This window comes from Castanea sativa, chromosome 7 (genome assembly GCF_040712315.1).
Source record: "Castanea sativa cultivar Marrone di Chiusa Pesio chromosome 7, ASM4071231v1".
Lineage (NCBI taxonomy): Eukaryota > Viridiplantae > Streptophyta > Magnoliopsida > Fagales > Fagaceae > Castanea > Castanea sativa.
The window spans coordinates 7,402,601-7,428,408 of NC_134019.1; the positions used below are offsets into that span (position 1 = coordinate 7,402,601).

At 33.2% G+C, this 25,808-nt stretch overlaps 3 protein-coding genes and 1 pseudogene across 3 annotated transcripts; 1 reads left to right on the top strand and 3 right to left on the bottom strand.

Moving 5' to 3' along the window:
* Positions 1-6,529: 6,529 nt before the first annotated feature.
* On the bottom strand, positions 6,530-8,173 carry LOC142642865 (uncharacterized). Its single transcript, XM_075817304.1, has 3 exons — positions 7,941-8,173; positions 7,618-7,849; positions 6,530-7,538 (listed from the first exon to the last, which is right to left on the bottom strand). The coding sequence occupies exons 1-3, from the start codon at positions 8,112-8,114 to the stop codon at positions 7,378-7,380; spliced, it is 567 nt and encodes a 188-aa protein (XP_075673419.1). The 5' UTR covers positions 8,115-8,173; the 3' UTR covers positions 6,530-7,377.
* Positions 8,174-8,242: 69 nt separating this feature from the next.
* LOC142642866 (uncharacterized) lies at positions 8,243-11,920 on the bottom strand. The gene is made up of 3 exons (XM_075817305.1): positions 11,793-11,920; positions 11,542-11,610; positions 8,243-8,677 (listed from the first exon to the last, which is right to left on the bottom strand). Exon 3 carries the CDS (start codon positions 8,664-8,666, stop codon positions 8,250-8,252), a length of 417 nt encoding a protein of 138 aa, XP_075673420.1. The 5' UTR covers positions 8,667-8,677; positions 11,542-11,610; positions 11,793-11,920; the 3' UTR covers positions 8,243-8,249.
* Positions 8,740-9,959, bottom strand: LOC142642867 (uncharacterized; annotated as a pseudogene).
* Positions 11,921-19,272: 7,352 nt separating the features above from the next.
* Positions 19,273-23,886, top strand: LOC142642851 (cytochrome P450 CYP749A22-like). Its single transcript, XM_075817280.1, has 5 exons — positions 19,273-19,739; positions 19,839-20,062; positions 21,884-22,116; positions 22,199-22,580; positions 23,057-23,886. Exons 1-5 carry the CDS (start codon positions 19,442-19,444, stop codon positions 23,483-23,485), a joined length of 1,566 nt encoding a protein of 521 aa, XP_075673395.1. The 5' UTR covers positions 19,273-19,441; the 3' UTR covers positions 23,486-23,886.
* The last annotated feature ends 1,922 nt before the right edge of the window (positions 23,887-25,808 follow it).

The following is a 25,808-nucleotide window of genomic DNA, read 5'->3' on the forward strand; positions in this document are numbered from 1 at the left end:
TAGGTGCAGTTTCTAACTTGAAGTAGTCAGTAGCCTCCGCATTAAATGGTTGGCAATAGCTTTATCAGCTGCATTGATGAGGAAGTGACCTGAACAGTGTAGTTCACAGTTAAGCAACTCATTCTACCACCTTCAGCAGATGTTGGAGGGGGCAGGCGTCATGATGAGAATTTGGTTAGGTCAAAATAAGGGGCCAAGATGGGAAGCAAAAAGGAGAATATAAGGGAAAGAGATTCTCCAGAGATTAAAAAAAAAAAAAGGGGAGAAATATCCAAAAAGAGGAGAGTTAGAACTATAGATATTGAGAGAAGAAAGTGAATAGTATATCTTTCAGTGCATTATTTGCCTCTTTTGGCAAGTTTGTAACAAGGCATTTATGTCCATAATTTAGATTCCTTGGTCTTTCTTCCTTACATTTATCCTCGTGACAAGCCCGTTCTTGTTGTTTGATCCACTCTCTTACAAATATATTGATTTGAGCCTGGTTGAACTATACACATCTCACTATTCTAAGTGGGCTTGGACTGTTTGATCTTTGAGTCCTTACATATATATATCCACACCAACAAAAAAAAAAGTTTAATATTTTCAATCAAAATTATGTTCGATAACGATCTTTCATAAAATTCATTTTTACCATTTTCATAGTAAAATTCTTAAAAAGTTTCATTTTCTATACAAATTATCAAATTTTATACTAATGTAGGTAAAAAAATCATTAAATTGAATAAATGAAATTATCAAAACATGAATGATTCAAAACTTGGAGGACCAAGTTAGGCTCCAAACATATTTGAAGCTATCTTATTTTAATCCATTATGTGGCAATTAAAGAGACATTTTATGTGTGTTTTAGTGACATGAAAAAGATAAATTCAAACATGTTTGGTGTCAAGTTTTACTTGTTAATCGTCATATAACAGATTAAAAAAGATAAATTCAAACATGTTTGGTGTCAAATTTTATCAAATATTTAACAGATATAAAAGCACATTTTACAATAAAAAATAGAATTATAAAAAATAAAGTTATGTCTCTATAACTATTAGACTAATTATTTTTTTAAGAGCATCATTGGATTAGTTTAAATACTTGGGGGCCCAACTCTTATTTTTGTAGACTAAATTTTGAAAACATTAAAATAATTATATTTTTTTTTAAAAAAATCAAAATTTAGGTGGTCATGGCCCCTCACCCCTCAACATAGCTCCGCCCCGAATAAATATGTAAAGTTGTGTTCAATTTTAAAATCCAAAACTTTTTAAAATCTCACTAACTCACGTTTCTTACTCGTGTACTTTTTCAATGTTAAATAAATAAAATTAAAACAGCTTATAAGTTATCACTTATCATGTACGTGTTATATATTCAAGAAAATATACTACACATTATTAGTAATTTTCTTGGTCGAGCTGTGGCTCTTTGGCAAGGTCTTTTTTTTTTTTTTCCTTTGCAATATCCAATACTATATGTATATTTATTTAGGCAAAATTTTAGTCATTTTAAGTCACACTTTTTGTGGTCGATTAATATTTAAAAATCATAGGTATGTCATATTATACATAAAAACAAATCAAACAAAAAGATTGTAGTTTTTATCAATAATTAAACTAAAAAAATCATGCAATTAAAAATATAATTGATTATGAAAATCAAAAAATGATATTAGAAGAAAAAAAATTTAGGTATATCACTCAATTAAAATTGACGTGCAATTTAGAATTAACTTCCATATGCACTTGCACTTGCACTTGCACTTGCATGAATTATACTTACATATATCTAGTGTGTTCAATGAATTTTATTTTATGTAAATATATTACATAAAATTGATAAATTTTATCATAAAATCTTATATCATATTATATGATTGGCATCATTAAGACCATTAAAAAATAGCTACAAAATTTAATTTAATTTTGATTAATATATTTTCTTTTAAAAAATTTGATTTAAAAATATGATTTACTTCATAATATTTAAAAATATCATTATTAAGCACTACATAAGATGAGGAATTTTTAACCAAAATATCATTTACTTCATAATATTTTTTAAAAAATGAAAAATTAAAAGAAAATCTGTGCAATGCATGCACAAGCCTATATCTAGTAGGAGTCAATTTCTTATTCATTCACTTATTAATAATTTTGAACAGGTGATATTAATTTCTTTAGAAGAGAACGCGTCCGAACTCAAAACCGCCTCAAAGGAGATGTAAAAACGCTTTAATTTTGGCTTAAAATAGCCACCTAAACACTTGCAAAAAAAAAAAAAATTCCCCCCTAACAGAATGACAATGACCATGCAGTGTTAGAGGAACTTTCCTAATGATAATGTCAATTAATTTTGTGGAAGTCACAAATTTGAATAGATCCTTAGAATTGTCAGCAAAATAAATAGTCGGGTGGAATAGTTTAATTTCTTAGAAATAGGTTGGCAATCATTCCACACGTTAAGAAGTTACAATAATTAAAGCTTGACCTTGTAGAGTCAACGTCTTTGCCAATCAAAGCTCCTCACTCTTCCTCTCGAAACTCCGAGATGGAGGAGTTCCAGATCTTCTCAATCTCAGACATATGTCACTGTCCAAGCAGGACCAATACCTCACAGATATGAACCGTTTCTCCAATATGGACATATCTGTGGTCGTCTCAGTAGTACTCTCTGGTGACTCACAGCAAAAGCTAGAGGCCATAACCAATGTGAACCAACCCACCCCCTCAAATCCCATGAACTTCATTATAAATTATGAGTCACCAGCCCAGCAAAACAACTTGACCATCGAGTTCAAACTCATCTGTGACCCCTGCAGCCATGGCAACAAAGATAATAAATATTAGTGAAGTCAACGTGCCCATCAAAGAGCTTCTCAACTCTACAGGACCCAGCAAGCAAGTCCATGCAGTTTGCTATGTACCAGGTCACAAAACCCTCTGGAAAGATAGAGGGTATATATATTGAAATTTTCCCACAAGTTTAGCAAGATTGTGGCTGTTCCAGATTTGCCAAAGGATGTGCCTAGAACTATATATGGTCTTGGTCCACCAGTGGTAGAGCCTAGTGCAACATATTTTAGTTCACATGGGTATTATCCAATACCAACATAGCATTACCATTTACCAGTCATACCCACCAACACCTCCAGGTTATTATATGCCTCAGCTCTATGGGTACCCTTACCAGCCTCACCCAGGATATGGGTACCCACCAATTCAGCAGCCACAGAAGAACAATTCTGGATTGGTGCGAACCGTATTCATGATGAGTCAAGCTCTTCAAGGGGTAACACTGGCGATCTGGTGCATTGAATGGAAACTTTGACTTCGGTGATTTTTGGGATCCTAGAGGTGAAGTCTAAAGTCACAACAAAATTCTTATCAAATTTTATAATTATGGATGTGCGGGCTTAAACTCAGCTTCTAAAATGGTTAAGGTCACAATTAATTTATAATGTGGGTTTAAAACAATCCACAGGGGAGACTTGAACAAGAACGGAAGTTTACGTAAAAAATATATTAAAAAAACCACGTAAAAAAGCTATCTTTTATATTTCCTTACAAAGAATACAAGTATCACTTAAGAACAAGCTCTAAACCATGCTTATCAAAATATTCTCTCTCTCTCTCTCTCTCTCTCTCTCTCTCTCTCTCTCTCTCTCTCTCCCTCGTTTTTCTAGAGAGTGTTCTCCTCTTCTTTTTACCCTTATTCTCTCTTATATTTGCTCTGCCTTCTTCTCCAGCATGTGCTGTCCCTGTATAGCTAGGTAATTTTATGTCCTATCAAGCTCTTCTTTCTTTATTCTTCATGATGCGAGGAGGCTTTTGGGGTTTTATTCACCATTCAGACCAGTCATTCAATAATAAATGCGGCTGTGCCAAGCAAATGGGCTTCAATAATGCAAAGGTGACTGTAAAATCACCGTGAAGCTTCAGAAGGTTTCCTTCGATAATTTTGCACGTCCCAAAATATCTCTTCTACACCTCGGATGATGCCTCATCTTGCCCTACTTGGTAGGAACTTATCCTTGGATGTTATCTCGGATGAAACCATGTTCTCAGACATAGGGTGATACGTCATTTGATATGTGGTTCGAGGTTTGGCTTCAACCTTATCATTGGGGCTTGCCCTTTACACAAACCAAGCAGCCCAGGGCTATTTGGGCCTTAAATGAAACTGTCCCTCTAAAATTGAGATGATAAGTTATGATTTATTTAATTACAATAAAAGTTGTTTCAACAACTACACTAAATTTTTGTTCAATATGTTGCATTAATCATAATTTACCACCTCACCAGTTGTAAATGGTAAAATTAATTGTTTGGTCTAAACTCTATGAGCTAAATCTTTAAGCATCAAAACAAAATAAACTTTTCTGGGGCATGCTGCAAAAACTTTCTTGAAGTTTTTTACAATTTAAATTGTAGACGACTGTGCTTGGTGCCTTGCGTAGTTCATTGAAAATTTATAGTCCACTTTGCAGAAATAATGAGCTCACAAATATTGTGATTGATCATCTAATCCTTGTCCATTCTTGTGGCGCACGTGCGACTCTTGGTCATCCCCTTGTGCAACTCATTTGACAACTCTCAGCACGAATTGTCTCACATTGCCACTCGGCATCTCATGTTGTACCTCCTAAGCTCGATGTTGATGACTTGATTGAATGGATTGTAGACTCCCCCTTTAGGAGCCAAGTCAATGCTAGAAACATAATAGGGATTCCTCATGTTCTCTGCCCATTGCAAAGTTCCCTATCAAATGCAACCCTTGTAATTCCATTGTCAACTAAATTCACGTCTATATGATCTTCAGGCTCGTGGAAATGGCAAATGCTTCTCTTGTCACATCTCATCTCCTCAATATATTTTCTGTCATTGAGGTTTCCATCACTTCCAAACTCAATGTCTTATCCATCTAGGGGCGGAGTAGGGGGGCAATTTGACCCCCTGACTCCTTTAAAGATTTCTTCACTCTACTTGTATCATGCCAAAAGTTTGCTTCTTTGCCCCTCCTAAAATGGAAAAGAACAAAACACACTCCTAGTCCACACTAACAACTACAAACTATCACAAGAAAATAAAATGTAACAAAACACTCATTGACACTATTGATAGCATATCTCTTTGATTTTTATTTTGACTCATTTACCTTTATACCCTTCTCACTAAGTAAAATTGTTTTATTTTGTTATTAATACAAATTAAAATTTTCAAATTAATGGCTTTTTTAACAGTGTCTTTTAATTTTGCCTCCCCTTAATTTAAATTCTAGCTCCGCCACAATGTCCATCAAGTCTATCAAAACTAAATCGTCCAAGATTATTAGCATTGAATCCTTCGGGTCTCTCAAGCCTAGAAGTACAAGAAAGTAGGAAGTCTAGTAAAAAAAGAAAAGAAAAAGGAAAAGATACTTTTATCTTCCACTCTTATAGCTCTCAAAGTTATTTTCTTGATTATATGATTATGATGTTCAACATCATCAAATTAAGGTCCTACTACTCTCCCGATAAATAGTATTCTAATTCCAAATCTTCAAACATATATTACGATGAAGCTTTTCTTGTCAGCAATTAAATTAAGAAATGGCTCGATGTCATTGTGTTAATCTAATTCTCTGCTCTTTAAAAGATACAATAACAAAAGGCTTATAATAATAATAATAATAATAATAATAATAATAATTATTATTATTATTATTATTATTATTAAAACCAAAACCTCTGAAACTTTCACAATTTTTCACATCAACACAATATTTAAATAAAATTATCATTTTATTTAAATAAAATTATTTTTGTTTAGTCTAAACTTAACAAGAAGTGAAACTATATCTCTTCAACAAGTCCAACTTAAACTCAAACTCATCATTTTTTTTATCATATATAAAACCGAAACCTCTGAAACTCCCACAATTTTTCACGTCAGCACAATATTTAAATAAAATTATCATTTATTTACATAAAATTGTTTTTGTTTAGTCTAAACTTAACAAGAAGTGAAACTCTATCTCTTTAACAAGTCCAACTTAAACTCAAACTCATCATTTTTTTTATCATATATAAAACCGAAACCTCTGAAACTCCCACAATTTTTCACGTCAGCACAATATTTAAATAAAATTATCATTTTATTTAAATAAAATTATTTTTTTTAAATCCAAACTTAACAAGAAGTGAAACTCTATCTCTCTAACAAGTCAAACTCAAACTTAAACTCATCATTTTTTATCATTTTATTTAAATAAAATTATTTTTTTCTAGTCCAAACTTAACAAGAAGTGAAACTCTATCTCTCTAACAAGTCCAACTTAAACTCAAACTCATCATTTTTTATCATTTTTTGTAAATAAAATTATTTTTGTTTAGTTCAAACTTAACAAGGAGTGAAACTCTATCTCTCTAACAAATCCAATTTAAACTCAAACTCATTATTATCATTTTTTTAAACAAAATTATTTTTGTTTAATTCAAACTTAATAATGAGTAAAACTCTATCTCTCTAACAAGTCTAACTTAGGGTGAGTTTGGTTGGGCTTTTTAAAAAAGTGCATAATGAAAAAGTTGAGTTTTGAAAAAGTGCATAATGAAAAAGTGATTTTTCAAAAAGCTGAGTGTTTGGTAAAAGCTGTTAAAAAGTGCTTTTTGAAAAAGCTGAGTGTTTGGCTAAAACTATAAAAGTTGCAGTTTGAGGGACAAATTACCAAAAAGGACAATGTATATATAAGGGAGTTTATTTCATACTTATAATTCAACTACTTCATATACTTACTAAATAATAATAATAATAATAAATTTATATTATTGGTATTATTTTAATAATGTTTGGGCAATTATTCTTTTTTAGTGGCATAATTATTTGTTATTACCATTAATGACTTCTTATTAATATTAATTAAATCTAAACAATTTTCATCATCATGAAGCACAAAATGAAAATGTAAAAAGATGATAAAATATACACCAATAATCCAAGTTTAAATTGTGCTATATAAAAATGTAAAAAGATATAAAATACATACCAATAATCCAAATATAAATTGTACTACATGATATTATACAAAAAAAAAAATACAACTACTAATTATTACCCCCCCAAATAGAATTTGCAATGGAATCACGAAGAACCACCATTGCAGGATCTGTTAAAGTTCCTGAGTTTTGCTCATAACTGCTACATGCTTCACTATTACGTTCTCTTCTAGAAATTGAATCTTCATTGGCATTTATGAACTCCTTATCATCCCTATCATTTAGTCTAACAAAATTATGAAGAGCCATAGTAGCAGATACAATAAGTATTTGGATATGGAATGGAAAAGATGGCATGTTTCTAATAATTCTCCATTTATTCTTCCACACACCAAAAGTGCGCTCAATCACACATCGAAGAGATGAGTGAGCATGATTAAATTTTTCATGTCTAGTTCTAGGGCCTCCACTCTCCTTCGAAAGTCCTGAAGATGGTATGATATCCCTTTGTATGGTGCCAAATAGCCTTGCATCATTGGGTATCCAGAATCAACTACATAATATTTCCCTAAACAAAGAAATTCAATTGTATTAAACACACACACAATATGTCATTATAATGAACAATTGATTAACCAATTACAAACCTGGTGGTGGGTGCGGAAAGTTGTTACTTTGTGTACGAATAGTATCAAGAAAAATGTGGGTGTCGTGTGCCGCACCTTCCCATCCAGGCAAAACAAATGTGAATAACATATCAAAGTCACATGCAGCCATCACATTTTGGGTTGGATATCCCTTTCTTCCAAAGTATGGAATGGACTTCTCAGTAGGTACAATCGCTATCACATGTGTGCCATCAATCGCACCGATGCAATCCTAATAAAAACATTAATAGTTTTCAGTTCCACATGCATTGTATTATCTTATAGACAATAACACTTATTCAAATATACAATAGTACACATACTTTGAAATGTGGCCAATAAATTGGATGGTCTTGTATTTTGGTTGGAACTTCACTAAAAGTTGGATCCGAAGGCTTTACATATGCTTCTGCAAAGCGAGCACCTAACAGAGTGATCATCTTCTCAAAATGTCTACTTATGGTTTCACCCGAATGCTGAAATAATTCTTGAACCATTCGGTTACATGTTCCATGACCAAGTATCAGTAAACAGATTGCCACTAACTCTTCTAACCTTATATTTCTTGAATGTTGAAGTCCAAAGTCACGTTGTAAAACTTGACACAAATTATGAAACACCTCCTTTCTCATTCAAAACATATTGTAACACAAAGTCTCATTACCTTCCATACAGCGTCTCAGCCAATCCCACCCCGTTTGTTCAGAATCATGACAAGGAGTCTTACTAATGTACTTATTGAAATATGTCACAACTGCTTCACAGGTAACTGTCACAAGCTGGTAAAACTCCTCGTTAGAATTGTCATTACTATCATCACTGTCAGAATCACTATCACTGTCATCATCACTGTCACTACTTTCATCATCATCATCATCATCATCATCATCACCATCATTGTTATCACCATCATTGTTATCACCATCATTATTATTGTCAACATTGTTATAATCACTACCATCATGATCATCACAATAATTTCTGTAATCCCCATCCATTAATAGTTCCATAAAATGGCCACTCTCATGAGTACCATTATAATCATCCATATTGGTTTCAGCTACACAACAAAATAACAAATATTCAATCAAGACAATTTACAACATACCAAGACAATTCACAACATCAAGTACATAACACTGTAATGAAAATTTCAAATATGTTTGCATTACACATATATTAGTCCAAAGCTAATACTAAATATCACATAACTTAGTTTAAAGTTAATACAACATAGCAAATACAACATAGTTCATACAACATAGCTAACTTAGTTTAAAGCTAATACAACATAGTTAATACCACATCAGGTTAGTCACTTCTGCTGCCTATAAATTATTGCTTGTAGCCACTTCAGCTGTGACTCTAGGTCCTTAAAAGTTAGGAACATCTCCCTACGTGACTTTTTTAGAAAGAGAATGGAAGCTTCAACCACAAACGCAAAATCCACTCCAGGAAGTGCTTTCACAATCGCCATTACATTATCAATTGAACTTGGTGACTCTCGAGAAGTACCTTCAGACCTATTCTGACATACAGTTATTAACTCACTAATACGATTGTCCAACATTGCAGCTCCTATCTTCTTCTTTTTCTTCTGTGAGGGTATTGATTCACTAGCTCGCTTTTGTCCTGAACTACGTGATTGACTAGTATTTCCTTGCTGCAAACTACCAATGTCTAAACTCATGTCACATTGGTTATCCTTAAATTCGGAGCTACCATCTGAATCACCAGCACCCTCTTTTGGCATTGTTGGAGGTAATGTACCTGAAGAAGGGGTCCATGCAGCTACCCCAGTTGCTGCAACATCCCTAAACATTATCTCAAGTTGTTCTAGATTCTGTGGACCTTTCTCTCAGAATTTTTTAGCTTTGGGTAATTCCTACAAAATGTAATTGTAATTTCACTCATATAAGAATGCCATAAAAAAATTAAAAAAAAAAAAACTATCTCCAACTAACTACATATTAATAAAATACTCAACTCACCTTCAACTTCAAGTCCCACCAACAATCAGGAGCGGCAATCGTTCCCTTCACTGCATCCCAACCTAAACCTGTGTCAAGATTCCTCAATTTTTCCCACACTCTCCAATCACCTTTTAATACATCCCACCTACTTTTTAATTGGTCCTTATCATAGTTTTGACCGGTCTCCTCACAAAATTTGGTCACCAAATTGAACCAACCTTCGGGTCTAAAGGCAGCACCTTTTGTTCTATTCCCGGCTTGAATTTGTTCCACACAAAGGTTACAAAAAGTAGTTGTCCACGATGGATTAATATCCCAATCTGCTCTAGCCTTTTTTACATCGGGGTTGGAAGTGGTATTTTTTCCCATCTATAAAGTTAACCAACCATAAGAAATGCAAAAAATAGAAGATTGTAAAAAATGCAAAAAACGCACAATCAATAACATAAAAAATAAGTTTACACATACATGAGTGAAAATAATTAAATATGTGTCAATTTGCTCAAGTAACTAGTTCATATTTTTTATTATGCAGTGCATTCCTAGAGTATATATGAAGTATATTATGCAGTGCATTTAGTAGCAGCCGTCGCTCGCCGATGGGTCATGCATGTGCAACGCACACATATGCCCTACCGGCCTCGCCGCCGCCGCCGTTGCCGCCGCCTGCCGTCGGCGCAGGCCGGAACTGTGCACCAAACAACTCTTAAGAGAAACTCTGACCTACATATCTCATTACCAGGCACCAAACAAAGTTCCAATTGACACCATCACCACCTCCTCTGGTATCTCCAGTGTAATGCAGCATCATCAGCTGCTGCTGATGGGTCATGCCCAGCAGCAGCAGCTGATGCTGCTGCTGCTGATGGGTCATGCGTGTGTAGCTGCACACGCATGCCCCAGCTGCTGCAGCTGCCGCTGCTGCTGCTGCTGGGCAGAGGCTGGAACCAGGCACCAAACAACTCTTAAGAGAAACTCTGACCTACATATCTCATTACCAGGCACCAAACAAAGTTCAAATTGACACCATCACCACCTCCTCTAGTATCTCCAGTGTAATACAACAAACTTTCCTAGTCTATCATTTTCTTATATACTTATAACTATTAGACTAAACCTTAGCACGACAAAGCCATAGTAGAAAAGCACGTCATCAGTTGTGTCTTTTAAGTGAAACAGACACCATTATAGCAATCTATATGATGCTTGATAAGCATGAAAGAAATCCTCTACATACCCTAGTAATTTCAAATTTTCAATAATCATACACTACCATATCGATTTCTCTTTAAAAATATAAATGAAATGGAATAAAAAAACATAAATAATTCTCATAGATCTTTTTTTTTTTTTTTGATATATCATAAATCATTCTCATAGATCTTATGAATCAATCAATGCAATATTGAAAATGGGTCCCTTGCATAAAATGAATCATGTGAACTAATCTAAAAATACATGTTATTACAATATTAGTGCCACAGTACATAAAACGCAAGACTTATCTAGGATCTACTACATCTTTCAAGTCTTTCATGGTCAATATTTGAATTCTTAAAAAACATACCATATAGAGAATGACCAAAGATGTCTCCATACTTCAGCATAGTACTAAACGATACTTTTTTTTTTTTATAAGCATAGTTCTAAATGGTACTAAATGCCCCCTTTCCCCATCCCACCCGAAAAAAGAATGACTGTTACAAATGTTAGGTTACCGAACAACTCAAACACATAAGAAGCAATATCTTTATGATTCAATTGTTAGATCAAATACACCCAATCAACAAACAAATTTCAAAACCCAATCAACTAAAGAACCAAATGGGTCATCATTAAATCTCCAAACCCTCAAAAACTCAAAAAGGTACAAATAAATTAGATCAAATACACCCTGTTTCAGATCTTAAAAAAAAAAAAAAAAAAAAAAATTTCGGATCACTGTTGGTACCTGGTGGATTTTGGTAGCAGATCAGTCTTGCTTGGTGCCTTTTTGATCAAATGCGTACCTTCAAGATTCCTGTCTCAGATCAGAAAAAAAAAATTAAAACAAAAAAATTACAAATCAGAGAAAACGAAGAAAGCAGAAGAGGAAGAAGAAGAAGAGGACGAAGAAGAAGAGGAAGAAGAAGAAGAGGACGAAGAAGAAGAGGAAGAAGAAAGCAGAAGAGGAAGAACAAGAAGAAGTCACAGATGACTTACCACAGGGAGATCGGTAGCAGCACGGAGAAGGCAGAGCAGAGAAGAGATGAGAGGAATTCTTACACAGAAATTTCAGCGAAGCAGAGAGATGAGATGAGAGGGTGATTCGGTAATTTTAGGTCTCAGCTATCCGTTGAGCTGAAAACGTTGATGCGCGTTTGAGATATGGACCTTCAGACCACCATTTCAGAAACGCAACTTTTATCTAAAATGCAACGTTGATGCCTTTGCCTTAAAACGCAACTTTTATCTAAAATTTGCGTTTAGGCTTCACCAAACGCCCAGCCACTGCCAACTTTATGAAAAAGCTACGTTTTGGGTCCTAAAAGCCCAACCAAACGGGCACTTAAACTCAAACTCATACGTTGATAAAAAAAAATATATAAATTTTTTTTTGAATAAATCATATATTAAGATTATCTTAAACATGGCTTTATTTAGATAAATATAAAAATCATCAACTATTGATAAAGTTCAACTTCTTTAGATAATAGAGCAATTCTACTGCAACTTCTTTAAAAAGTAATTTTCGTACATAAACCACTAAACTCTTTTTAGCTGTTCTTTACAAGATAAAAAAAAAACTTGCAATAATTGAAATTATTATTATTATTATTATTATTATTATTATTATTATATATGTAGGAACATGTCCCCTAACTCTATGGTTTAAGATACTAAGCAAAACACGTGTTACAATTAATTTGTTTTATGAGTTGATATTGATCCACAATGGGAAATTTGGACAAGAACACGTAAACTACCAGAGTCTTTTTTATTAATTCCAATGTGCTATGTTACATGAATCCCTCTCTAGTGTTTTCTTTGTCATTTTATCTCTTACGCTCTTCTCTATTTGGTCTCTATTCTTTCCCTTTCTTCCCTTCCTTTTATATGAGTCATCTCCTTCTTCTTCGTATTTTGTCCTAGTCCACCTGGATAACTTCTAACCTTATTGAGCTCTTCTTTTATTATTTTTCATCATGAAAAAGAGATTTCTAAGGTCTTTTTTACTGTTTTGGCGTCCACCTAGATAACTTCTGATCTTATCGGGCTCTTCTTTTGTAGGTTTTTCAACATGAATGGGGACTTCTAGAGTTTTTCTTACTATTCAAGCTTGTCCTTCTACATTAAATGTAGTGTTGCTAGGCAGGTGACCTTCATTTAATGCAGGGGTTGTTGTAGAATTATCTAGAACTTGCAGACAGCTTCCTTGGTGTAGTTGATCTTCTATAGTACTTACCTTGGTAGTTCGGATACTACCTTGGAATTAGGTTAGGACTTACCTTGGTAGCTCGAATACTACCTTTGAACCAAGCTAGGACTTATCTCGGTAGTTCGGACATTACCTTGGGGGTTGGCCAAGAAGGGGATTGGGCTTGATTAATTGTTTGAGATTTTGTTTCTATTACTTGAATGAGCTGGTCCATGTTGGATTATTTCCTGCGTTTAGGCCATTAATTGAAACGGGCCAATATATATATATATATATATATATTGTAGAGTTTATTTAGACCTCTTAAACCACAATTGGATTAACCTAGTTAACAAGCCAAGTTATTACTTAGTCCAAATTTCAGATCTAGGTTAACACAATCATATAATCATATCAATGTAAAGTGCGGAATATAAAAACACAATGATGTGATGACCCAGGAAACCAAACTGGTAAAAGACCTGGGGAGGATTTAACCTAGCTATCCTTAAGGTAAACCTGAATCCACTATGAAAGAATCGAAGTTGTACAATAACGACTTAGACCACTAACATCCTATTGCTACCCACCAGTAGAAACTTACTGACACGACCACGTACAAGTTCCGAGACCACGAACTCCTTCTTTCTTGGATTCTCTAGTAAGTACAAGCACTCCCGCTTGTGTATCTTTAAGCTCTTATGACAGCAGCTAAATGATCATCAAATTTTTGAAGAAATCTCCTTCATGATAATCTTAAGCTTGTGTGAAGGCAAACACCTCTCAGATCTCACAAGAGATTCACACAAACAGCAATATGAGCAACCAAGACTCTAGAGAGCTTTTAGGAATAAACCCTAAAAACAAAAAGGGACACATTCTTCTCTCTCTTAGAAGCCTTTAAAAACGTGCTTAGAGTTTCCTTTGTATAGTGGGAGAAGTAGATCTGAAACCCTAATCCTAAATGGGCTTGAACTGCTGTTTGGGCCGACTTAAAATTCTGCAGAAAATTCATGATCCACGATTCTCGATCGATCGAGTCTATTCTTCGATCGATCAAGCCGTGCAGAAATAGAACAGTAATTTTCTACAACTACTCGATTCCAAACTTACATTAAACCAAACTTTGAACAAGTCTAAACTTAAACTAAATGTTTTTATCATGGTTTGCCAACACAATACACATTGAAGTTCTAATACATTAGTCCCTAAGGTCTTAGAACCTAACATATATATATATATATATATATATATATATATATATATATAATAACTAATAGTCGAAACGCTTGACTTTTTGTTGACCATTCCTTATTTCCTGTTAAACTTTATAAAAAAAGTAACCAACTGCCTATAACTTTAGACACAATGTTTCACTCTCTTGGGCAGTAGTTATAAATATAAAATATTTTTATATCTCTCTCTATGAACTTCTTTCCCCCTCTCTCCAAAATTTATTTCCTGTTGAAAACTTTGAAACAAAATTTTCTAGAAAAGTTTTTTTCTCTTATTTGCAATTGGCCTTCTCTTTTCGGTGAAGCCAACCAGCAAAGCGCCGCCAAATCAACTTTAAAGGTCAGATACCTTTTCTCATATGTATGGTAAAGAAAAATTGGGTACAAATTAAGACTACAGGTGAATTATAGGGGTGACAATAGGATATATCAAGTAGTATAGTATTTGTATCAAAAACTCATAGAAATAAGTGAAAATCATCAACTAATGACTTAAAAAAAATCAATTGATTCTATTAAGGAAAAAAATCCACTAAATGAAATTGCCAAATTACACCCGGCCATCTTAAACCCCAAATCAACAGATACATTGAAATGTTCTTTTTTTCTTTTTTAAAAGACCTGAACAGCACCTTATCACTACCATGAAATCTATTAAATATTGAGATGAATGCTTCTGCAAAATATTTTGACAAAATAAAATAAAATAAAATAAGAAAAAGAAAGGAGCACGGTGAAAACGCAATGGTTCTGCAAGATTTTTTGTAAAAATATAAAATGCAGTTGTGTAGGATTGGGAAAATAAAAAGATAAGGCATTCTGAAAGTAAAATAAATAAATGTGTGGATGAGAGCAATTCAAGATTGAAGTAAAAAATAAAAAATAAATAACAAAGAGATAAAAATGAGAGAATTTGAAAAAGGTGGAGAAGAAAAAAAATTAGAAGAAGAAGCAGGGAAAAACGGAATGTACTTGTGCCGTTGAGCAATTTGAAAAGTATGAGGAAATTAAAACTTTTTTTTGGATGATAGATGTTAAAAAAACAAAATAATAAAATAAAATAAACTCCAAAATGATAAAGATGAGAGAATTTGAAAACGGAAGAGAAGGAAAAAAAAAATAGAAGGGAAAAACGGAATTAATGGACTTGAGCAATTTGAAAAGTATGAGGAATTTAAAACTTTTTTTTACGAACTACTTTCCCAACCTCATGTCACTTACTTTTCAGTGGTTTTGATATACTTTTTTGAAATTATTAAATAAGTTGAGTTATATTATATTATCTACATTATTTTCTATTACATATTAATAACTTATCTCTCAAAAAAATTAATAACTTAACAATACTTATTATGGAGGTCCTACTCTCAATTTTAGATAAACAACTGCAAACTTAATTACTACCACTCTAGGTTTGTTAACAATTTCTTTATTTTTTTTTTTTATTATTCCTATTGCATATGATTTTCAAGTATTAGGAATAATTATTAATTTCATGTTTAGCATAAATTTTAGGTATAACAAATTATTACTGATAGCAAAGAATACCAAATTATTCTTAGTGTCGGACTTATCATGCATTATTGGTATTAGAATTTGTTTTCCTATTAAATTGTAACTTTTATTTTCAATTGATCATAACTTTAAACAAAATAAAAATTTAAAGTTTTTGTATGACTATTCCGTGCATCACACGGATTAGCAACAAGTATATATAAATATATATATATATATATATATATATATATATATATGCAAAAACACTGTTATTATATCAGGATATAAAATAAAGTAGAATAATTTAATATAAAATAAAATAAGGTAAGTTAATAGTGCAAGCAAGCCGTAAACAATTAGATACTTTTTAATTAAAAAAAATAAGATGATGTTGGAAAGAAGCCTAATTTTGAAGGGATTCACGTCCTCAGTTGCACTGCATAGAATCCTAATTTTGAAGGGATATTTTTTACATGGAAAAGTTTTTAAGTTATCTCTTTATTTCATTGTTTGTATTTGGAGAGGTTATGGGTTAAAAAAACGTGACAAACGCATATTTTTGGAAAAGTTTTTCTAATTTTTCTTGAGGTTTTCTAAATCAATTTGAAAAGCTTTACATTTTAGGAGCAATAATCTAGTATTATTTCCTACAAAATCTTAAGGGGGGCCGGTAAATATTTTTGGAAAGTTTTGGATTATATATAATCTTGTTTCCCTCTGTTTATGGAAAATTTCAAAGGAGCAAACAAAAAATGTGGGAAACAAGGACAAATGGAGCTGGGTCGACCCAAAAACACTACTCTAGAAGTGTATTGATTAGTTAAATATAGTCGATCCTGTAATCACGTGAAACATCTACAGTTAAACAATTCACATCTTTTCCTTCTCGATATCTCACTGTTTCAACCAACATTATTAACATGTCCTTTTGGAGTAATAATGGAGTTGAGCAACTTGAGCCTCCTAATTGTTCCAGCTAACATTTAGACATCAGTGAGTTTGGTATCACGTTCTACGTACTTCATGTTGAAATCTTTGCATATCTTTCTTTCAAACTCTCTCTGTGTCTCTACTTTGTCTTGGCTCTAATAGCATACAACATCACCATCAAACATATATAGCATTAAAAAAATAAAACTAAAAACTTTCTAGAACCCACATGAAAAAAAAAATCAAAATAATTCATCTACACAAAGAAGCAACTACAAAAGGTCAAAACTCCTAGAAAATACCGAAACATCAAGGGGTGTTTTGTAAAGTAGTTTAAGATAAGATTTTTATAGTTTTTTAAAATTTGTGTGGGTGAAAAAGTGTGTAAAGTTGTTTAAAATGTAAAAATATGAGTTTGGGGTGGGATACCAAACAGGCCCCAAAATTTACATGATAACTCTAAGCTTACCTTGATGGAGAGGTTAATATTTTCCAATCAAAACAGAGAAGATAAGAGAAGAGATTGAGCTCTGATCAGAGAGGGAGAGAGAAGGGAAAATGTGAACACTTTTTGTTGTGTCATGTGTTGTGCCTGATGAGAAGAGAAAATTTGTAGTTAGAGTGAGAGAGGGCTTACTCAGTCAATCTTTTCTTTGGATTGGGATCAAGTTGCTATTACAACTTATGCAATTTTATGAATGACTGAGAATTAAAATTGCCAAAAAATAAAAATTTCAAATCTCAACTATTGAATAAAAAAATGAAAAGTAGTAAATACATGTTGTGGGAGGGAGGGGATTAATTGCACAGTGCAATTGCATAAATCTCAATCCCTTTTCTTTCTAAAAATATTTAAATTACTTTATTTCACTCAATGGATCTTGATTTCATCCTTGATTACACTAAAAATTACAATTAACATTGAAACAAATACATTGAAACTTTCTTATTACAAATAAACTTCTCTAAATTTACAAGAAAACTAGTTGTGGGGGCATAAGAGTCAGAATATGTTCTTGGGCCTTGGGCTTAATCCGAGGGTATTAACTTGTCCGAGGAGGGTTTAGTGGTAATAATTATACCGAATTTAAAGGCCCGTAAACAAATTGTTGCAAAAGAGGTTGGTGAAAATAGTCCAAGGATGGGCATCTCCTCAGTTATATGAAGTGAAGACTATACTGTACGCCATGATGTTTGTAAGGAGATTCTAGGAGGTCTGGTGGGTGAAGATGTGTTCCACAAGGATGCAGAGAGAAAGGGTGAATGAGAAATATCTTAGCGAAACCTGCTACCACCGCATTAAAGACTCTGCACTTACCACTCTGGCCGCATTAATAAAGAAATAACTTCTGAACAGTAATGATCAGTCTTACAGCTATTGTTTGAAGATTTCAAGAGGGTGGTGGATGGGCAAGTATCTAGATTGGTGATCTGAGCCATACGTGGAAGATAGAGAGAAGAAGAATGATGATATAAAAGGAAGAGAAATGCATTCAAGCAAGGGGATCGGAGAAGAAAGAGAAAAAATACTGTACATACCACCTTTAGTTGTAATCTATTTTAAAACAAGGAAAAACAATACAAGTCATCATCGGCTTACGTCCGAGGAGAGTTTCTATTACATAATCAGTTCACCGCACGTAAATTGGGGATCTAGCCCATCATTTTTATTATCCAACATCCATAGAACTTAGGTTTCAAGCCCACACACTACAAATTTCATTGTATAGGGCTTTTTGGGCCTGCACCCTCCATGTTGTTGGGTTCGGGTGCAAATTGTGACCTTACACTAGTGTATAATTATGTGCATATGCACTAGTACAATCAAAAAAACCACAATTATACACATATATAAATTCAAATTATACCTAGTGTAAGAATTACAACTTACACATTTTTAAGTCATAGATTTTTAATATATATATATATATATATATATATATATATATATATATAATTTAAAATCTTAATTGAATTTGAACTCTTCAATTTTTGTATCAAATAATTCAGTTGCTACAAGATTAAAAGGTTAGATAGGATATGTGACACAAAATTGAACTTCAATTTAGAATCTAATTATTTTTTAAAATTTTCATTTTTGCATTCAATAATTCACTTGGCATAAAAAAAATTTAAAAAAATTAAATAGGGTAAGTAGCATAAAATTGAACTTAAATTTAAAATTTAATTAGACTTTCTCTTAGTTTTATATATATATTATTTACTAAACCAACCCTAAAATACCTGTTAAAAGGTGCAAAATGAAAGAAATTTATGACCCAGCGAACGCGGATGCTCTCTTTCGTGACGGTGGTATGAATACTTTGAGAACACCGACAGCACAGCAAAAAAACAAAAAATGGGAACACGTAGAAATGGAGCTGAGACCCACACAATAAAAGTACAGAAGTAACCCCATCCTTTTACCAGTGAGTACCACGTGATGAGACAGTAGTAGATGTTTGCAATTGACATCTCTATCTCTTCCGTCAATAAAAGAATTCGCATCCTTAAATCCTTTCCTTCTCTCTCTCGATCAACTACATATCTTTCTAGAGTTATAATGGATTTGAGCCTCCACGAAGTTACAACTAACATTCACACATCAGTGTGTTTGGTAGCACAACTTCAATCTAATCTGCAACTATTGGTAGCACAACTTCAATCTAATCTGCAACTATAACACTCTCGTTTCTCTCCCACCATATATTCCATCACACACCGGCTTTGAAACTTACATTAATTGAGGAAAATCATATACTGATTTCTGTAGTGAAGTTCCAAAAAGTTTCATGGAAGCAGAAAAAATGGGTGCTATTGAAATCTTTGCAATCTTTCTTTCAAGCTCTCTCTGTCTCTACTTTGTCTTGGCTCTAATCCGGTTCGTTCACAGACTATGGTGGAATCCTATTCGCATACAACATCAAATGCGTTTACAGGGAATCACAGGTCCTTCTTACAGATTCCTCCATGGAAGCAACAATGACATTTTGAACATGAAAAATGAAGCCAAGAACAAGCCTATGGGTTTATCACATGACATGATGTCCAAAGTTCAGCCTCATGTTCACTCATGGGTCAACAAATATGGTAACAAAAAAAAAAAAAAAAAAAAAAACCCTCCAACGTTTATTTTACTAAACTTGATCATTTTTCATTTTCTTACATTCCCCTCTCTCTTCGGTGCAGGGAAGATTTATCTTCAATGGTATGGCACTCAACCTCAACTGGTCATTACAGAACCACAGCTTATCAAAGAGATACTGAACAATAGAGACAGTGCTTATCCGAAGGAAGAGGCTAAAGGCTACATGAAGAGGCTCTTTGGAGATGGGCTTTCAGTATCTGAAGGTGAAAAATGGACAAAGATGAAAAAATTGGCCAATCATGCCTTCCATGCCGAGAGCCTGAAAGTAATCTCTTATTGGCTTTGAAAAACAAGTTTAATTTTTTATATATAAGTTTACAGCAATAATGACAACAACAACAAACAAAGCCCTAGTCTCAAAATTTTGAGTCTACTACAAATTTTCAACCAATTAGCTAGGGTCAATATATATTCTTTTCTTATATTCTATTTTATTTAAAATCATATTTGAGGGTCCATTTGGATACAGCTGAAAATTGAAAACTGAAAAACACTGTAGTAAAATAATTTTTTAATATGCAAAAAATACTGCATTTTAGGCTGTTCATTGGCCTAAAATCACTATTCATGGCCAATGAACAGTGAATGGTGCGCGTCCCAGAAGAAAAAAAAAGGCTGAAACGCAAACGAGTGCGTTTTAGCCCAATCCAAACCCTCTCTTAGTTACACATATATTCTACTATCTAAGGAGCTTTTTTTTGTTTGAGATAAATATATTGTTGATTAAAAAAATACTCATATACTCTTAAGTTTAAATAAAGACAAAACTAAGGAACAACCTAATAAAAATTTATTTATAATTCTACTATAACATTGCCTACAAAATAAGATGACTCTCCTACTAACCCAAGTCTTCAAAACAACCCCACCATTTTCTTTTTTTTTTAAATTAGAACTCTTTTTATTCTATACTACTATTGGATGAGCTTCCTTGATTTGGACTCCTATTGGACTCTTAATTTTTTATGATCAAAGTACTCTTTAATTCATCTACCTAGATGGTTTAAATAGTATAATTAGATATGTAAAATTACTAATTTAAAAACTCCTAAATTTTAGCTAAATTTTAAAAAAGTTTTTCTGACCACCTTTCTGCCTTCTATTCTTTTTAGCTTTTTTCTTTCTTTCTTACTCTCTCTTTCACATTTTCTTTAAACTCCTAACTTTTAGCTAAATTTATTATTAAAAAAAAAACCATTTCTCCTAACCTGCCTCCTCCACGTATGACAAAAAATAATTACAATAGCTTTTTCTTTCTCTCACTTTTTTGTTGTTGATAAACTCTCTCTCTCTCTCTCTCTCTCTCTCTCTCTCTCTCTCTCTCTCTCTCTCTCTCTCTCTCATACACATGTTGTGTGCGTTTGTGTACTGCTTCTTCAATGTATGCGTTTGGCTAGTCCCATGGCACTGTTCATGGACCAGTCAAGTTGCACAAAAGGCATGAATAGTGTTTTGGTTGTTTAAAAAATAATTTGTTACAGTATTTTTTGTAATAAGTTTTCAGCAAATAAATAGTATCCAAACACACCCGTAGTCACATTAGCCTTTAGGCCACCCCCTTCAAGACCCTTTCACAAAACCACAACTCATTTAATCACATACTCAATAAGCTGCATCTGATTACTCGACATGGTGGTTGACTCTAGCTAATTCTAGATGTTAAGAAGCCATGAGTATGTAGAGCTCACCTTGAAAACCGACTTATAAGGGAAAGTGCCCCAGATTTTATAATCATATGATTAAGCTTATAAATTAATGAAAACCATATGAAGATCTTTACAAGTCTCTTTATATTTTTCCATTAGTTGTCTATAGCTTCTATGGTAGATCGTCATAGCATGAAACCAAATTGATTCTCTGATATTGTTATTTCATGTCTTAACCTATGTTCAATCACTCTTTCCCAAAGTTCTATAGTATGGCTCAAAAGTTTAATTCCATGGTAATTTGTACAGTTTTGAACATTCTCTTTTTCCTATAAATAGGTATTATTTTTAAATATAACTAAACTCAATAACAAACTAGCTCATTAAAATTATTAATAACTTAGTTTGAATTGTAAGAAGTGGCTCACTTTTGAATGCAGAATATGATTCCAACGGTGATCACAAGTGTGGAGGAAATGCTAGAACGGTGGAAACATCAAGAAGGCAAAGAGATCGAGATATTTGAAGAATTTAGAGTATTTACATCAGAAGTAATTTCCAAGACTGCTTTTGGGAGTAGTTACGTAGAAGGGAAGAACATTTTTCAGATGTTGATGAAACTCGCCTCGATAACAGCCACCAATGGTTATATACACAGGTTTCCCGGCGTCAGGTAAAGTCCTTGTAAACTTGGGTTTCCTACCATCAGATAAAGTCCTTTTAGTTAAACACTAAGCATTTGTCTTTTTTTACAGTAAAATTTATAGAACAAATGATGAAATTGAATCGGAGAAGCTTGAAAAAGGTATACGCCAGTCTATATTAGAGATGATTAAGAAAAGAGAAAGGAAGGTAACAACTAGAGCGGTTGGCAGCAGTGTTGGGGATGATTTTCTTGAAATACTTTTAAAGGCTCATCGTGATGCCAATCCTAGCCGAAAGATTTCAGTACAAGATATGGTGGATGAGTGTAAGACATTTTACATTGCTGGACAAGAAACCACTACTACTTTGCTTGCGTGGACTGTATTTCTCCTAGCAATCCACACTGATTGGCAAGAAAAAGCAAGAAAGGAGGTGCTCGAAATTTTTGGCCAAAAAAATCCAAATCCTGATGGCATCACAAAACTCAAGACTGTAAGAAATTCTGAAAATCATATCAATTTCTTGTTCTATATCACTTTAACACCCTGAACACACTTAAGTGTTTATATGAAAACTCACTCACTCAATGAAACACTTGCACACACACCTCAGTCTCTGGACACCTATACACTCGCTATTATCACTCATTCACTTGGTTCACACACATAGGCACCATCTCCCCCTTTTAATTCTTGCTTCAAGTCGGTAAAGCCAGCGATTTCAAAGCTTCTAAATTCCTCTTTTGTTGTTAGTAAATTTTTCTTATCCAAACTTCCAAAAAAATCAATGGTGGTAATTTTTTTAGCTCAGAACAGCTTGTAGAAAAATATAGAAATATAGATGGTGTTTTTACCAAGTGTGGACAACGATAGGAGAGAAAACTTTCTAGAGAGACAGAGAGACACTAATAAGATTTTTAACACTGCAAATCTTAAATTCTAATTTTTCCGACATTCTTTCATATGCAGATAAGCATGATCATCAATGAGAGTTTGAGGCTATATACTCCTGCACTTTCAATACTAAGAAAAGTTGAAAGGGAAACTAGACTAGGGAAGCTCGTTCTTCCAGCTAATCTATTGTTGTACATTGCACCTCTTGCAATTCATCATGACCCTCAAATATGGGGAGAGGACGTGCATCTTTTCAAACCTGAGAGATTCTCAGAAGGTGTTGCCAAGGCTACTAACAACAACATAGCTGCTTATTTTCCATTTGGAATGGGACCTCGGATTTGTGTGGGCATGAACTTTGCCACCAATGAAGCAAAGATTGCTCTTTCAATGATTCTACAGCGCTTTGCCTTCACCCTATCCCCAACCTATGTCCACTCACCAATTCAGAATTTTACCCTTCGCCCACAACATGGAATTCAAGTGCTGCTACACTCATTGTGAAGACTGGCTAGAATTGGCAATAAACTTTGCACTTTCTTACGTGCAAAATAAGTGGAGCTTCTGTTGTGGATGTTAGTGTTATGCTTGCTGCAAAATATTTGAATTTTTAATTAATTTTAGTATTTGCTCAAAAAAAAAAAATTAGTATCCGAATAAGTTGTTGCACAATGTTCGGATCTATTGCATTTGTATTTGCATTTAGTAGGATAAGGGAATTTGTTAATCAAGTGTTTGGGTTGTAATGGCTAGTGGAGCTAGTCTTTGAGTTTTATTAGGATATGTTGTTCCTAAAATGCAGGGGTTATCTTGTATAAAAGGAGCAGTTGTTTATTTGAATAAACTCATCAAAGAAATTTGTTGAGGTCAAGGATTTCTTAGTTGATCCTAATTTATTTTGTAGTGTTTATCTCTTAATTATCGGAATAGGTTAAGGTCAAGTTTTGTACATACCACACTTAGCGCACGGAACATCTTTGGATTTGTAGCCTTTTTCTTTCGGTTGGCAGTTAGCTTAGGATTTGATAGCTTGGAAGAAAAAAGTAAAATAAATGAAATCACGGTTTTAGTTCAAAAATAAGATGTGTGTAAAACTGTGTGTAACAGTTTGTTTGCAACAAATATTACCTTTAAATGAAAAGTGAATGAAGATTGAATTAATAAAATTAGTAGGAATATTGAGTTAGGGGTGATGTTAGGGACCTATGGGTAAAACTCACCTTTGAAAACCTGCTTGTAAGGGGAGGGTGCCTAAGAGCTTATAAACACATAATTAAGCTTACACTTAATCAATGTGAGACACTAAGATCATAACATACCACCACGCTCCACAGCCGACGTCCACAACGGCTCACTCTATCGACACTAACTCGATGGTAGCCCTTTCTCTTTTGGTGGCTCCACTCACCTATCAGTAATATTAATCTAGCCTCTAAGTTGCTCCTTCCAGGATCCGACCACAAAACCACAACTTTTTTTTATCCCATACTCAATGAGCCACGCCCCAATTAATCGAAGTGGTGGTTGGCTCTGACATCAAATGTTGAGAATCTGATTATAGAATTGGCGAAAAGAGAATTGTGTAGGTCACTTTAAGGGGACCTAGGCCTCCATACAGAGAGAGAGAGAAGATTGTCTAACAATATTGTTCATCAAAGAATTATACATTCAGTTCTTATCCCTTTATACTTGTAAGTAGTCCTTGCTTAACAACCAATAGAATGTTAGTCGTTAGTTAGCTAAGTAACCACTTGCCTAACTAACTCCTAATCAACTAATTAGTCCAATGGTAACTAAACTACCTGCTACAACAGCAACATTACATGTGTAAATGATACAATGCAATTGAGGTCTGTGTAAATGATACAAGGCAATTGAGGTTCCTAACTGGTGACTTTAACTGCCTTAAAATATTACATGAAACATATGCACCATTGTCTTATGTGTGGTTAATTCCAATTCACTATGACCCTTTCTTGATCTTGATTTTGAAAAAAATTAGATTAAGGTTGCATTTGGGATTTAAGAAAATTTTAGTTTATTTTACTTTTTAGCTTATTTTTGCTCCTAAAATGGGTCTCATTGCCCCAAAAATCAGTTAGCTTTTTTTTTCTATATACTTTAAGTAAAAAGTTTTCAATTTTATCAAAATAAGTAATTCTCAAACAGACCTTTAAGTGTTTGTTTGAATAAACTTATATATTTAGTATTTTTCTAAAAATATTATAGATAAAAACTAAATAATTTTTTTTTTTTTTTTTTTGTTGAGGATCTAAATAAATTAAGTTGATTGTTCTTTTGTTAAAATTATTGTAGCAAAAAAAAAAAAAAAGGTAGGGTGAGACCGGCAATAACCAAATAAAATAAAAAAGAGCAAAAACCAATGAATGTGACCCATAAAGTAGTGATTCTAGAACAAAAAATAAAAAGCCAAAGTGGAACCTGCAGCAGTGGTAGAAATAAACTAATTGAATCTTGAAATAAGTTTCTTTCTTGGGCAGCAGCGGAGCCAAAAAAAAAAAAAAAATTAAATACACGTGCACAAAAGGAAAATTTACCACGCAAAAGCAAAAGCCAGTGCATGTCAAAATGCTGAATCCAAAATTGGAGGAGACGTAATTTACTTTCCCGAAGCTCTTAACCAAATGTTAAAAAGTAACGTTACAATTACAAATTATTTTATAATATTTTTATAAATTGTTTTTATAGATAACTTTTTATTAGTTTTCATTTGGATCTACCACTAACATCATTTTTTTTATTTACCAATAAATACTCGTCACATCAATAGTTTGTAAAAAATTTTGTGAAAACATTTGTGTTTCTA

Excerpts from the sequence above, each read along its gene's own strand:
- LOC142642865 (XM_075817304.1), bottom strand. The coding sequence starts at position 8,114 with ATGGTTCAAGAATTATTTCAGCATTCGGGTGAAACCATAAGTAGACAT. Across the intron at positions 7,850-7,940 it reads TTTATTGGCCACATTTCAAA|GATTGCATCGGTGCGATTGA; the intron begins GTATGTGTACTA and ends TGTTTTTATTAG. Across the intron at positions 7,539-7,617 it reads CTTTCCGCACCCACCACCAG|GGAAATATTATGTAGTTGAT; the intron begins GTTTGTAATTGG and ends TTCTTTGTTTAG.
- LOC142642866 (XM_075817305.1), bottom strand. The coding sequence starts at position 8,666 with ATGGATGATTATAATGGTACTCATGAGAGTGGCCATTTTATGGAACTA.
- LOC142642851 (XM_075817280.1), top strand. The coding sequence starts at position 19,442 with ATGGAAGCAGAAAAAATGGGTGCTATTGAAATCTTTGCAATCTTTCTT. Across the intron at positions 19,740-19,838 it reads CTCATGGGTCAACAAATATG|GGAAGATTTATCTTCAATGG; the intron begins GTAACAAAAAAA and ends TCTTCGGTGCAG. Across the intron at positions 22,581-23,056 it reads GCATCACAAAACTCAAGACT|ATAAGCATGATCATCAATGA; the intron begins GTAAGAAATTCT and ends TTTCATATGCAG.